At 65.2% G+C, this 13,025-nt stretch overlaps 3 protein-coding genes across 3 annotated transcripts; 1 reads left to right on the top strand and 2 right to left on the bottom strand.

Annotated features, from left to right (window-relative positions):
- Positions 1-3,040: 3,040 nt before the first annotated feature.
- Positions 3,041-4,498, bottom strand: EMIHUDRAFT_232922 (hypothetical protein; the record flags this gene model as incomplete). The annotated part of the gene is made up of 6 exons (XM_005782775.1): positions 3,041-3,396; positions 3,479-3,620; positions 3,690-3,825; positions 3,932-3,991; positions 4,155-4,295; positions 4,401-4,498. 6 exons carry the CDS (start codon positions 4,496-4,498, stop codon positions 3,041-3,043), a joined length of 933 nt encoding a protein of 310 aa, XP_005782832.1.
- Positions 4,499-7,212: 2,714 nt separating this feature from the next.
- Positions 7,213-9,520, top strand: EMIHUDRAFT_456586 (hypothetical protein; the record flags this gene model as incomplete). Its single annotated transcript, XM_005782774.1, has 5 exons — positions 7,213-7,729; positions 7,914-8,009; positions 8,779-8,896; positions 9,116-9,168; positions 9,497-9,520. The coding sequence occupies exons 1-5, from the start codon at positions 7,238-7,240 to the stop codon at positions 9,518-9,520; spliced, it is 783 nt and encodes a 260-aa protein (XP_005782831.1). The 5' UTR covers positions 7,213-7,237.
- Positions 9,501-13,007, bottom strand: EMIHUDRAFT_365451 (hypothetical protein). The gene is made up of 3 exons (XM_005782773.1): positions 12,346-13,007; positions 11,955-12,212; positions 9,501-9,629 (listed from the first exon to the last, which is right to left on the bottom strand). Exons 1-2 carry the CDS (start codon positions 12,946-12,948, stop codon positions 11,955-11,957), a joined length of 861 nt encoding a protein of 286 aa, XP_005782830.1. The 5' UTR covers positions 12,949-13,007; the 3' UTR covers positions 9,501-9,629.
- Between the last annotated feature and the right edge of the window lie 18 nt (positions 13,008-13,025).

Below are 13,025 nucleotides of genomic sequence, written 5' to 3'. Positions count from 1 at the left end.
GTTGCCTCCCCTTTCTCCCGGCAGTCTCCCGGCCGGGGTGGGGCGCGCGCGGGGGCGGCGGGTGTGCGGGATGTCTGAGAGAGATTTTTAGCAATACCAAACAACTCTAACACTCACACGTCATTTGGGGCCTGGAGCCCTGTTCACGCGCGCGCGAGACGTGCAGACAGGGTTGCCAGGTGAGAGCGAATGGCGCGGTTCACGCCTCGCACAACAGAGAGAGAGATGCGCTCTGCATGGTGGGACATAAAAGAAAGCGAGTACTTGGGCGAGTAGGCCGTGCGGTCGACGCTGCCGCGCGCGGCTTTGCGCGCGAGGCGGCGCAGCTTGAGAACGGCGGTGGGCGAGAAGCCGCCGCCGAACGTCTCGTGGAGCAGCAGGTTGAAGTTGTTGCGCTTGACAAAGATCGCGTCGTGGTAGAAACCGCGATGCGCCTTGACGTAGCCGTGGCCGTTCTTGTGGTCGAAGGGTTGGCCGGGTTGCCCGCGCGCCTTGCAGCCCATGTTTAGGCGGCGGGCCTTCTCTTCGGTGTTGCCGAAGGCGTAGGAGTGGCCAACGTTTGTGTTTGATGTCTGTGTGTGTGGGCCCGAGAGCGATGCGTCATGTGTGTGACATGTTTGTGTCCGCCTTGCGTTTGTTTCATAACATCGAAGGCTAGCTAAAAAGACGCGAACCACACGTTGCCACATGACTCACAATTTTGATGTCACAAGCGTCCACGAAGGAGGACCCTCCCCTTCGGCCGACATCGTCGCAAAAGAGGCAGCCCCTTTGCGCCGAGCGCTGGTCGTCTCGCGCAGCGACACTGCGGCCTTGGCACCCCGAGTGCTGTGCCGGCGGCACAAGACGATCGTAGCTGCTGCCGTCGCGAGTAGGGCGGCGAGTGGCAAGGCCACCGCCAGGGCGAGCGTGTCGGCTCGAGAGCCAGACGGCACGGAGGCGAGACTCGCATCAGACTGCAGCGGCGATGGAAGCAGTGGTGGTGGCGGCGGCGGCGGCGGCAAGGGTGGTGGTGGTGGAGGCGGACTCGATGGCGACTGTGGCAGAGATGGAGGCGAGGGCCGTGGAGGCGGAGGCGAGGACAGAGGCAGCGAAACAGGCGATGGCGGTCGCTGTGGCGCACGCGAGGGCAGCTGAGGCGGTGCCGAGGGCGGCAGAATCTCCGGCGATGGCTCGGGTGCCGGCGGAGAAGGGGAGGGCGAGGGCGAGGGCGAGGGCGAGGGCGAGGGTGGCGGTGGCGGTGGCGGCGGCAGCGACTGTGGCGGCACATCGACGCACTGCCCCGCGGGCTGTCGGTACCTCGCTGGCGCATCCTGAAGCCACCCGTCAGCCCACGTCGCCGACTCTCGCCGATAGACTTGCGGCTGCGTCGCCTGGACCACAGCGCCTCCATCTCCCGTCCACGACGTCGGCCAGTCAGAAGGCGGGCTGTTCGGGCAGCTGTAAAGCGAGCGCGGCGTGCTGCCGCTGATGCGCAGCGGTCTCGTGCACGAGTAGTACACAGAGAAGCATGTGCCCGGCTCGGTGCAGCCCACTCCTGTCGGCGAGCCCCTGTCCCCAATCTTATCGGTCATAGGGTTGGCGAGATGTAGGGCACATTGCTCGCAGGCCACGTCTGGGATCTCGACGGTGATGTAGAGTGAGTGGTACCCTGACTCGTCGCCGGGCGCAGCCCCGGCAAAAGAGTCGTCGTGCGGGACGTGATCGAGAAGCGTGCACGATTCGTCGTCGTCGCCATCAGCGCTCAGCGAGATGCGCCACGGCGAACCGCGATGGGTGATGCTCTCTTCGATGTGGATGGTGAGCGGTCCCGGAGCGACGGCCGTGACAGAGCCGGAGAAGTCGTCGTGCTGAGCACCGCACGGGCCGTTCTTGATGCCCGTGTCGGGCGAGCGTGCGGTCGGGCAGGCGAAGCGAGAGTGGCCGGCAGCGGAGACGAAAGAGAGGAGCATGGCGGATGAGTTTTGTGCGCGGCGAGTACACCACGAGCAGTCAGTGGAGCTCGATCTTGTCGCCGTGACCTTCTCGCCGTGCCCGATAGATTGAAGCGTGTCTCCGGAAACTTGCGGGTCCATCACGCTTCCACCGGTCGCCGATATAGTCCTATAGGTTTGGTAAGGTAGGTGTCCTACCCTGGTGAGGGAAGAAAAATCGCGTAAAACAAAGAAAAATGAAACCCTTCGGTTCACTCCTCATCGGCGGCGGCGGGCTCGAAGCAGCTGCTCGACGGGCCGTCGACGCTCTTCAGCCACTCCTGGGCACGCGCCTCGCCGGCCGTGGAGATCGCGATCTTGCCGCCGGCCACGGTGGCGAAGAGGCCCATATATGTGTGTAAAATGACGCCGCCACACCAATGGCGCGCTCTCCTCCGAGGAGCGATGGGAGACGGGTCGGCGACCGAGAAGGCCTGGAAACTCCTCCTCTTCGTCCTCTTCGTCCTCCTCGCCCTCCGCTGCCGCGCCGCACGACGAGAGCCGCCCCTCGCCGTCGACGAAGAGGCTGTGCCGCATGCCCGCCGCCAGCCTCGCCGGCGGGTTGGACTCGCGCAGCAAGGCATAGACGCACAGCCACCGCACGGCGCAGCTCTCGCCCTCTGGCAGCGCCGGCGGCTCGAAGCCGCGCTCTCGCGCCCGCAAGCGGATGCCCTCCAGCGCCAGCGAGGCGTGGAAGAGCAGCGAGACGGCCGCAACGCGAGCGATGCACACATGTGTGTGAGCCGGTGGGCGGCCAAGAAAGAATTCTTGTGCGGCGCGCGTGCCGGCACTAACACGGGAACACCAAAAAGAAAGAAATGCGCACATGAAAAGCGATCCCACGACAGCGTCGGTGGGGAAGACATGAAGGGTAGAGGGCCGTCCGCAACAGTGGGCTAACCTCGGAATGTGGAAGCAGTATGGCTGAGCCACACATTCCCTGTGCTCGCTCCCACACAGCCATCTTACCTAAGGATGGCTGAGCTCGCTGCAGTGCAGCCATAGCCTTCAGCCCGATGGCGTCAATACACAAAGGGCAGCCATCCTTGGTAGACGGTTGAGGAGCTTCAATGCGATTCTGATCCACGCTTTGGAACACTGAGCGAGGGCGACTCGAGACGCGCCCTGGCCGGACTGATGGACTCAATACGCGTAAGGACCGTGTTCTTGTCCTTGCCCTTGGGGGGGCCGACATGGTAACCGTGCAGCTTGGCCTGCTCTCTCCAGCATCGCTCGACCTCCGGAAACTTGAGCTCGGCGTGGATGACTCGCGGCTTGATGGTCGTAAAGAGCGTCTGCGCGCCCGCCAGCACGGAGCACTCGAAGCCCTCGACGTCCACTTTGACGACCGAGATGTGCGGCATCTGCCACTGGGCGAGCATCTCGTCCACGGTCGTGAGGGATGTCTCCTCGCAGTTGACCCCTCCACTGGCGGCACACGACGCCGTCGGCCCAACGCCATCGTCTCGGATGTAGTTGCTGCTGCCCCGCAAGATGCAGGCCACGTCCGCCCGTGATTCGCAGACCCGACCCGTACGCAAAATAGCGGGCATGCAGCACTCGCGTGGCCCGCCGGGGCGATCGGAGCAGCCATGTCCGCCGCACAGCCCGCACGTGGCGTTGCAGCAGGAGCATAAAGCAAAAGATCTGTACGGCAGAGCATGGGACTTAGAGTCAACAACGAATCGAAACGGGTCGCGACGAAGGGCTTTGCACCTCCATGATGCACCAGAGCCGCGTCGCGTAGGAGGGACCGTCGAGGACGAGCAGGTGCGTGCAGCCAGACACGTAGATGGGCAGCCCAAGAAGAGACGCGTCGATACTGTCCTGGTCGATGCACGCCTTGTCGAGCCTAAATCGGAATCATCACCTCCAATGATCTCCTGCCTAATTCTTGTCGATGCATGCCGTGTCTCTCTAGCCAGAGGAGAGGCTCGCGGCCCATCTGCCGCTCAAACTCTGCGGCCCAACAAGAGAGCGCCGCGTACTTGGCCTCCCCGTCGTCCGACCACGAGTGGCTGAGCGATGGGAGTCGGGTGAGAGGCGGTCGCCGGGCAGGGACGGCAGCGGGCGGCGCGCCTGATAAACGCGTCGACGCCACCAAGCTCTGCGGGTACCGTAGAAGTGCTCAGCTCGACTGTCCCAACAGATGAGGTGAAGTGGTGAGGCTCCAGAGCAGACCACGGGAGGCCGCGAAAGCGACAAGCCGCCGCGATCACGTTCGACTCCACCACGCCCCAGCCGGTCTGACACAGCAGCCGCCAGCGCCACACGCTTGAGTACGTGGACGCGGGTGCGACGAGCGCGGCGATCGCGGCGAGCCTACCGCAAAGCGTCCGAGGTGGAGGGGGGGGAGCGCGATAAGAGGGTTACCAATTCACATGCTGCCCTCGCGAGCTTGCTGGCTGGCCAAAGCCTCCGACAAACCGAAAGAGGCGACCGCGAGTGGTGGAGGAGAGGGCGCGGGCGAGCAAGTCGGCGCCGGCGACTCGGATAAGCTCGCGGGCGTGCATCACCGACAACATGAAATAGGGGTTGAGGTCGTGAGGGATGGCGCCTACAAGGGAGCCGCCTCACGCTCGGAATGCTTTCAGCACCGGGCGTGGGCGCTGTGGCTTAGAAGCGCCGCTGTCGACCCAGAGGATAGCGAGGTCGAATGCAATGTAGCCGAGGGTGACGCGACTCGCCCACCGGAGGAGTGTGCCAAGAGTGTGCCACGCCAACTTGATAGCGTAGCGCGGAGGCAGGTAAAGCCCCGCGCGCGCAAAGTGGTACCCTGCCCAGAGCGTAAGCAGGCTCCCAAGCGGCACCCAAGCAAACGCGAAGAGCGCACGCAGCGGCTGCGACGGCAGGCCCTGGTGACGGCCTAGCCTGTACAAAGGGAGGAGCACAAAGCGCCACTCCACCAAAAGGTTCGCAATCGACAAGCCAAGCACGACAGCACCGATGAGGCAGCTCAGCCGTACCAGCATGGTGTCGATGGGTCGCAGCGCGAGCAGCAGAAAGAATAGACCGGCGGCGCTAAGCAGTGAGGGGAGCGGCCGTGGAGGCATCCACTTGATGCCGACCGGCCCAATAAAGTTCGCGAGGAGCGGCCGCAACGTGGCCCACTGTAGGCAGAAAGGTGAGGACCCAAAGGGAAGCACCTCGCAGTGCGTCAGGGTGCTGGCGATCAGGCCAGGGTCGACGTCGAACACATGAGATTCAAATATCTTGATGCTCTCATCGTGGTGGTGACTATAAAGTCCTTCAACTCTGAAGTCAACCCGTAATACGTTCCCCAAACTGTCCTTTCCCAGAACAAAGCGGTTGTAGACAATCACCTCGGTGGACCGGTGGGGACCGGAATATGCCTGTATCCAGTTGTTGGAGCGCGGTATGCGGTGGACACCATAACCTCCGTAAAACATACTCTTGGGTAAGTGGGAGGCAGAATATACCTCGTCGCTGAGACCTCCAATGACGTGGCCGAATCCGGGAGGAGTTTTGACATTATGGGCGTCCCATGCATCGAAGGGGAGCAGCATCATAGAACTGGCCCGTCCCATGTAGACGTAACAATCCTCAAACACGTAGGCGATAGGCTTGCTCGACGCACGGAGGGTGCATTCCAAAACTGAGTGCGAGGGGCACACAATCGCAAGACAGCTCGTATTGCCTTTGCACGCCGCCTTTGCCTCCTCCAGAGGCAGAGCTTTCGGCATCTTCCCTCCATTAGTGACATACGTCTGACACGATTTGCCGCGGTAGACCGTCCACTCCAAAAGCGGAGGCGGCGGCTTGGGATGGGAAAGGCTAGGGATGGGAAAGTTGGGAGGGAAATGCTGAGGCGGCTTGGCATGCGGAGGGAAGGGAGGAGGCAGAGGCGGGGGCGGAGGCGGCAAGCCGCCTGGTGGAAACGGCGGCACGGCGGGTCGGTCGGCGCAGAGCGTCGAAGCGTATCATGCGTTTGGAAACAGCACCTCCTGTACTCTGCCCTTGCTCACTTGAGGTACGGAACAACACGTTCGCGCTCGACCTTCTACTTCCTCGTGACCCACCCGCCGCCACCCTCGCCTCGCCCTCCCGCCGCCTAGCCGCTCGCTCGCCATTTGCTCGCCCGCTCGCGCCAGACCTTCTACTTCCTCGTGATCCACCCGCCGCCACGACCCTCGCCTCACCCTCCCGCCACCAGGCGGCGGAGGCACGCTCTCGCTGATCTGCCTCGCCACCAGGGAGCGACGGCTCGTGCCACCGCGGCGGCTGGCCGCCTTCGCGGGCTTGGCGCAGTCGAGCACGTCGAGCTACTTGGCGGTCCCGCTCGGCCGCTTCATGCTCCGGGCGCTGCACGACGACCTGGCGACGCGCCGAGGCTGGCGCTCGCGGGACGGCGTGCGATTGGGTCGGCAGTCTCTGGCCGATCTAGGCTGGTGGGCGGAGCCGCGCGGCTCGAAGCACGTCGGCCGAGCCATCTGGCGGCCGGCGGAGACTCGGCTGCTCGGCCTGAGTCTGCTTAAAGTCCCACTCACTTGGGTCGTATGGCTGCTCCTGGAGCTCGTCGCGGGCCTGAAGGACGGTACTACTCAGGCAAAGGCAAGCCCACGCAAGGCTGTAGCCGATGGCGGCGGTGCGCAGCCTAACCGCGCGGTCGACGAAAAGCGCCTCCCTGAGTCGGTATTGCAGCTCCTTGAGCTGCGTGGCCGATAGCTCGGTGGGTGGGTGCTGCCGCGTGAACCATAGCCATGATTGCAGCCAGCAGATGGCGACGAGTGACCCGGCGAGCGGCAGGAGTGCGACGGTCACGGTGAGCAGTCCGAGCTCGGAGACCATGTCGCCCGGCCATTGGATGCGGTCGATGAAGAAGGACATGCGCGCAGCGCAGCTCCCGCCCGAACTTTCCGGGGCAATCGACGGCTGGTGGCTGCCAGGATCGCAACAGCTGAGAACCAGGAGACGAGTCTCAATTCTCTGCGGAGTCCGCGCGGGGATATCGAGTGCGACGTGCGGCCGTCCCGGGCTCACCAAGTTAGGCTGCTTAATTAAAATGAATTTTGCCCGTGTTTTCGCGGGAAAATTTCTTAAAGAAAGAAAGAAAACGGACAACCCAAGGGAGGGATGGGATTCTTATTTTCTAGGGAGGTAGGTTGTAAATTCTTATTTTGCACAACACTGGGCACGGGACTGGCGCGCACTGGCAGTGTTGTGCGAGGGAGTTTCCTTGGAAAATTCTTATTTTGCCACTTGGCGACAGCAGCGGCCGCTGCCGCGGCGCTCGCGTTCCACAAATGCACTCCACCTCCTTCGGCGTCTCGGACAAGCTTCAATCGGAGCTGCAGCGGGCCTGCGGCGGTGCTGCCGTCGGCGGGCTGCAGATCCACATCCGCAACGAGACCTTTGAGCTCGGCGAGACGCTGCCCACGGTGTCGGTGCCCGCGCTGCTCAAGGCTGCGATCACGCCGCTGCTGGACGAGCGGGCGCCGTGCTACCTGCTGCTCTCGCTGCAGAGCGAGTGGGCGCTCGCCAGTTGGGTGCCCGACGCCGCCGGCGTGCGCGACAAGATGCTCTACTCTTCCGGCCGCGAGGCGCTCCGCAAGGCGTTTGCGTCGCTCGGCTCTCTGTCGTACGAGGCGCACTGGGCGGGGAAGGGCGAGGCGGACGTGGAGGCGCTCTTCGCGGCGCCGACCGAGGAGAAGGCCACCCTCGCGCTGATGACAGGCACCGAGAGGATGGCGCTCGAGGACGCCAAAGCAACCGCCGTCGAAGCCGCCTCCGGCAAGGTGGCTAGCCCACCCGCCCTCCCCTGAGACTTCGGCCAGACCACCCTCCCCTCAGACTTCGGCCAGACCACCCACCCACCTCCCCTGAGACTTCGGCCAGACCACCCTCCCCTCAGACTTCGGCCAGACCACCCACCCACCTCCCCTGAGACTTCGGCTAGCCCACCCACCCTCCCCTCGGCAGGTTTCCTCTGCGTCCCTCGCCTTCCCGCTCACCGCCGCCGCCGCCACCGCGCTGACGGCGTTCGAGAGCGGCGGCCGCGACCTTCTCCTGCTGCACGTCGACGGCGAGAGAGAAGAAGCCGACCTCGCGAGACCCGAAAAAAAGAAATCGTGGAGGTCAGTCGAGTGCGGTGGGTAGGTGAGACCATCGGGCTGCTCGACTCGCCCTCGCTGCCGCCCCTGGCCTCGGGCAGCCCAGTACCGCACCACCCACGGAGCCGAACCCACACCGGGTTCGGTACTCTGGAGGTATGGTACTAGGCGCCCCGCTCTCGTCGGTGCTTCCCTCCGCCGAGCCGTGCTACGCGCTGCTGCGGCACAGCAGCGAGGGCGGTCTAGCCGAGAGGCAGCCGAGAGGCAGCCGAGAGGCAGCCGAGAGGCAGCCGAGAGGCAGCCGAGAGGCAGCCGAGAGGCAGCCGAGAGGCAGCCGAGAGGCAGCCGAGAGCCGAGAGACAGCCGAGAGACGGCCGAGAGGCAGCCGAGAGACAGCCGAGAGGCAGCCGAGAGACAGCCGAGAGACAGCCGACAGACAGCCGACAGACAGCCGAGAGACAGCCGACAGACAGCCGACAGACAGCCGAGAGACAGCCGACAGACAGCCGACAGACAGCCGAGAGACAGCCGAGAGCCGAGAGACAGAGAGGTCGAGAGATCCCCCAGAGACAGCCGAGATATGGCCGCGGTACGCGCTGCTGCGAGCGACGGGCTGAGCAGCGAGCTGCCGAGCTCAGGCGCGCCGCTGCTCTTCCTGTACTCGTGCCCTGAGGGCGCGGCGGTGCGCGCGAAGATGCTGCATGCGTCGTGCAAAGGCGCCGTGCTCGCCTGAGGCCGCCGACACCGAGAGGGCGCGGCCAGTGCGCGAGATTGCGCGAGGTAGCCCGAGAGTAGGCGCGGTGCTCGCCTCGCTGTCGGGCCGAGGGCTCGAGGTGTCGAAGTCGCTCGAGGGTGAGCAAGAATAATAATAATAATAATAATAATAATAATAATAATAATAATTATTATTATAATGATAATGATGATAATAACTATAATAGGCGAGCCCTCCGACCTGACCCACGAGCTGTGAACAGCGTCTCTTCACACCTCTAGCTGTGAACAGGCGAGCCCTCCGACCTGACCCACGAGCTGTGAACAGCGTCTCTTCACACCTCTAGCTGTGAACAGGCGAGCCCTCCGACCTGACCCACGAGCTGCTCTCCTCCGAGCTGAGCGCACCGGTGAGCGGCGCGGCGGGCGGCGCCGAGGCGCCCGCCGTCAGAAAGGCGGCGCCGCGCGGCGGGCGGAAGCTGACCAGCCGGCGCGGCTGAAGGGGGGGGGGGGGGGGGCTACATCCGGCCCGCACTTGGGGGGCTAACCTGGTAGAGTGATTGATTTGTGGTTTCCTTTCCTCTTCGGTGTCCGAGAGATCCTTCCGAGTCGCGCGTGGCTGAGATCGCTCTCTTTCAGTCTTTGCGTGTTTTTGGCCCCGAGCGTGCGCGGTCGTGCGGGACGTGGCAAGTGCGGCGACCGGCGTCGCCAATCCGCTGCGATGACGCGCACGATTAGGATTACCGCAACAAATACTATTGAAACAAACTACAAGCGGTTCGATCGTCCTCCGTCTGCGTCGGTAGCGTCGCGCACTTGAGTCCCAACCGGGGGCCGCACTGGCGTGTTCTGCGCGCCCAGGACCGGGGACTAAGAAGCGCACCCAGCGGGGGGACACTGCTTGGAGCACTTGGAGTGCAGTCATCAACCTCACATCCAGGGCCGGGGAGCTGAGGAGCGCACCCAGCGGGCCGGATGATCGGCATCGGGTTACGGGCAAGAAAGCCCTAGCCCCGGGGGTGCGCGTTCGCAGGGCAAGGGCCGTAAAGTAAACACGGGTCTCCGAGGGTTGGTCTGCGCTTTGGGTGTCGCCTAGCTGCGGAGCGCCCCCTCTACTCGGAGCTATATAATGGACACCAGACACGCACACGACGTACATCCCTACTCGACGTCACCTCTCAGGCCTCTGGGGCTCTCCTATCTTCCCGGTCCTCCCCCCGGCTCGCTTTCCGCTGGTCGGGCAGCAGCTGCGGAGCCCGCCTTCCCCTCTTATAGCGCACCCCCCAGGGCTAGGGCTCTCTTGCCCGCAACCCGATAACGCGCACCCCCCCCTTACTTAGCTCTTAGGGGTCAGGGCTCTCTAGCCCGTAGCCCGATCCCAATCATCCGGCCCGCTGGGTGCGCTTCTTAGCTCCCCGGCCCTGGATGTGCGGTTACTGACTGCACTCCAAGTGCTCCAAGTGCTCCACTGCGAAAGACACACTCTCCCCCTATCCCGTCGCTTGTGGTCCCCCTTCGCCCTTGGCCCGTGGCGCGCCTCTCCCCCAGCTATCGGTATCGCGTACTGCACGACAGCACGAGGCTACCGTGGGCCCCGCCTGCGCGCTGGGGGTTCCCTGCCCTGTCGGGAAGCCTAGCTCTTAACCTGGGGTCGCTACCTAATGCGGGGCTCCTGGACGGGCGATGAAGTTCGCCTTGAATCTCTCGTCTCGCTTTCCCCCCGACTCGCGTCCGTCAGGGGTACTCCCTAATTCTGGCTCTCTGATCCCCCCCCCCCCTCCTTCCCTCTCCGGGAAGAGATGCGCACTGCGCTATCCCTAGAGGGGGGTCGGGCGGTGTGGGCACTAATCCGGTGTTGGTGTTTGGTGGCGCTATGCACGGTCACCCCCGGACGATCGATGGAGTGGGCCGAAGGACAGAGGCGTGCTTGTGTGGGGCGGGCGCGCGGGCGGCGCCCACTCAGGCTCAGCCTCCGTTGTCTCAGCCTTCAGTTCACCTCTCCTAGCGCCCGGTTTGGTGTGGTGACCTTCATTTCGGGGTCGAAGGTGCTACACACACTTGCCCCCTGGGCTTCGAGCGAGAATGGATCAAGCTACGACGGCGACGTGTGCTCTGCGACAGTTCCCGTGGCCGCACCATGCTCACCGCGTTACCCGGCAGCAGCCCCTCTGATCGTCAGGCCGATTCCAGGGCCGTCGAACGTACGCGGCGACGCCGCGACGGCCAAACGACGCCTCTCAAAGCCCTTCGAGATGCATCAGCCAAGCAAGTCGCGCAGCCGCTGTCCTTGCCCCTGGACAGCTGCGTTCTCTGGGTGCGCCTGCAGCGCCGCTGTCGCCGCCTCGGGCGCGCGTGCAGTCACAGCACGCTGCCTCCGCGCCCGCGCCGAAGCGTCGGTGCCGAAGCACAAGTTGCCCAGCGCCCCGCATTTTGGCACTGGTGCTGCGGCCCGTCCTGCACCTCGCCAGGCAGACGGGGCACTCCAGCGTCCACCCGTGGCCAGGCGCTGCCCATATTGGCGCTACCGCTAAGAAAAAAGAAATCCTCGTGGCTAGAGCAAGCGCGCCCCACGCCTGCCCGTCAACCGGGTGGGGCTTGCACTTCGTGAACTGACTGAGCGACCCAACGAGATTTTATGAAGAATTGAAGTGATGGCGCAAAAGGGGCAGCCAGCCCGACTCCTGGTCCTGCACCCGACTCCGGCGACCACCGTGCACCGAACACACTACACACCTACTCGCAACTCGATACGGCGCGGCGAACACACTACACACCTACTCGCAACTCGATACGGCGCGGGTGTGCTCGCTCTGAACGCTCAGTAGCCGTCGGACGAGTGGGTGACCGAGTGGCTCGGCAGCGCCTGCGCGACCAGCTCGGCGACTGCAGCGTGGTCCCGCATGCCGCGGCCAGGCGGCCCTCCCTCCGCTCCTCCGAAGCCGACCGAGTAGCCGTAGATGTGCACGCTCGCCTGCAGGGAGGCTCGGGCAAGGCTCCACGGAGGGGCGCACGGGCAAGCGAGCCGCTAGCTGTGCGGCTTCGCCCCGCCAGGCCCGCCGTCGCTCCGCACGATCCGGCCGCCGCCGAGGGGCTCGCAGCGGTAGCCGAGCGCCTCGAAGCGGTCGATGGCCGCCTGAGGGGAAGGGTCCGAGAGCGGGGTCTGAGCGGGGTCCGAGCGGCGCCTCCGCACGGTCGACTAGCCGCCGGCCTCGGCCACGTCGGCGTGGTACGAGCCGCGCCCCGACCGCACTGCGAGGAAGGGCGCGCCGCCGGAGCCTCGCGGGGGAGAGACGCGCAGGCAGGCGTACTTGAAGCGGCCGACGGCGATCTCCACCCGCGAGGAGAGGGCCGCCGCCTCGCCCGCGCCCGCGCCCTCGGCCGGCGCACCCTCGCCCCGCTGCAGCAGGCGGGCCGCCTTTGCTCCATCCGCCTCCGACGTGAAGCGCAGCTCCCCCTGCGGAGCGTGCGAGCCGACGCGTGTCAGCAGAGGTGGAGCCGAGAGTCGACCAATCGCGCCTCGACTGAAGGCTCACAGAAGGCTCCGCTAGAGGGTTCCGCGCTGGAAGGTTCCTAGAAGGTTCTCTCGCCTGCGGAGAGACGACGGCGTCGAGGCGCTCGTCCAGCTCGCCCATCGGCACCGCCTCCACGATCTGCTCGTTCAGGGCGAGCCCAATCACCTGCGGCCGCCCTCCGCCCTGCAGCCGCCGCTGCCGCGAGATGAAGGCGTCGTAGTAGCCTCGCCCGTGCCCGAGCCGACCGCAGCGCGCGTCGAAGGCGACGCCGGGCACGAGGAGGAGCGAGAGGTCCTCGCTCTCGGTCAGGTCCTCCATCGAGGCGGCCGCGGCCTCGTCCGGCTCGGGGATCCCCCACTTGGTGCGCGGCAGCGCCTTTGCCGCCTCCAAGTCGCCACTCAGGCCGAGCATCTTCATGTCGGTCGGCGAGCAACCGCAAACGCGCGGCACGGCGACGCGAACGCCGCGCGCCAGCAGGTCGGCGACGATGGGCCACGTGTCCACCTCGTTGCACGCCCCCTCCATCGGAAGGTATATCGAGGCTGCGCCGGTGCAGGATGCAAAGGCGGGCACCGAGCGCAGCTGCTCGAGCACGGCGGCGGACTGAGAGGCGCGCTGCGCCGGCGTGATGGACGACAGCGCGGCGGCCACGCTCGCGCGGAGGCTTGGCTTGCTCATCGCGCGGATCCTTGAGGAAGGGCGGACCCGGCCCTCCGCGCGTCAAGGGGCGGGCCGGCCTAGATCGGAGTTTTGCG

The sequence above is a fragment of the Emiliania huxleyi genome, assembly GCF_000372725.1.
Source record: "Emiliania huxleyi CCMP1516 chromosome Unknown EMIHUscaffold_186, whole genome shotgun sequence".
NCBI lineage: Eukaryota > Haptophyta > Isochrysidales > Noelaerhabdaceae > Emiliania > Emiliania huxleyi.
Note: the sequence above shows the minus strand (reverse complement) of the source record. Positions and strands in the feature narration are given on the sequence as shown.

Excerpts from the sequence above, each read along its gene's own strand:
- EMIHUDRAFT_365451 (XM_005782773.1), bottom strand. The coding sequence starts at position 12,948 with ATGAGCAAGCCAAGCCTCCGCGCGAGCGTGGCCGCCGCGCTGTCGTCC. Across the intron at positions 12,213-12,345 it reads ACGCCGTCGTCTCTCCGCAG|GGGGAGCTGCGCTTCACGTC; the intron begins GCGAGAGAACCT and ends CACGCTCCGCAG.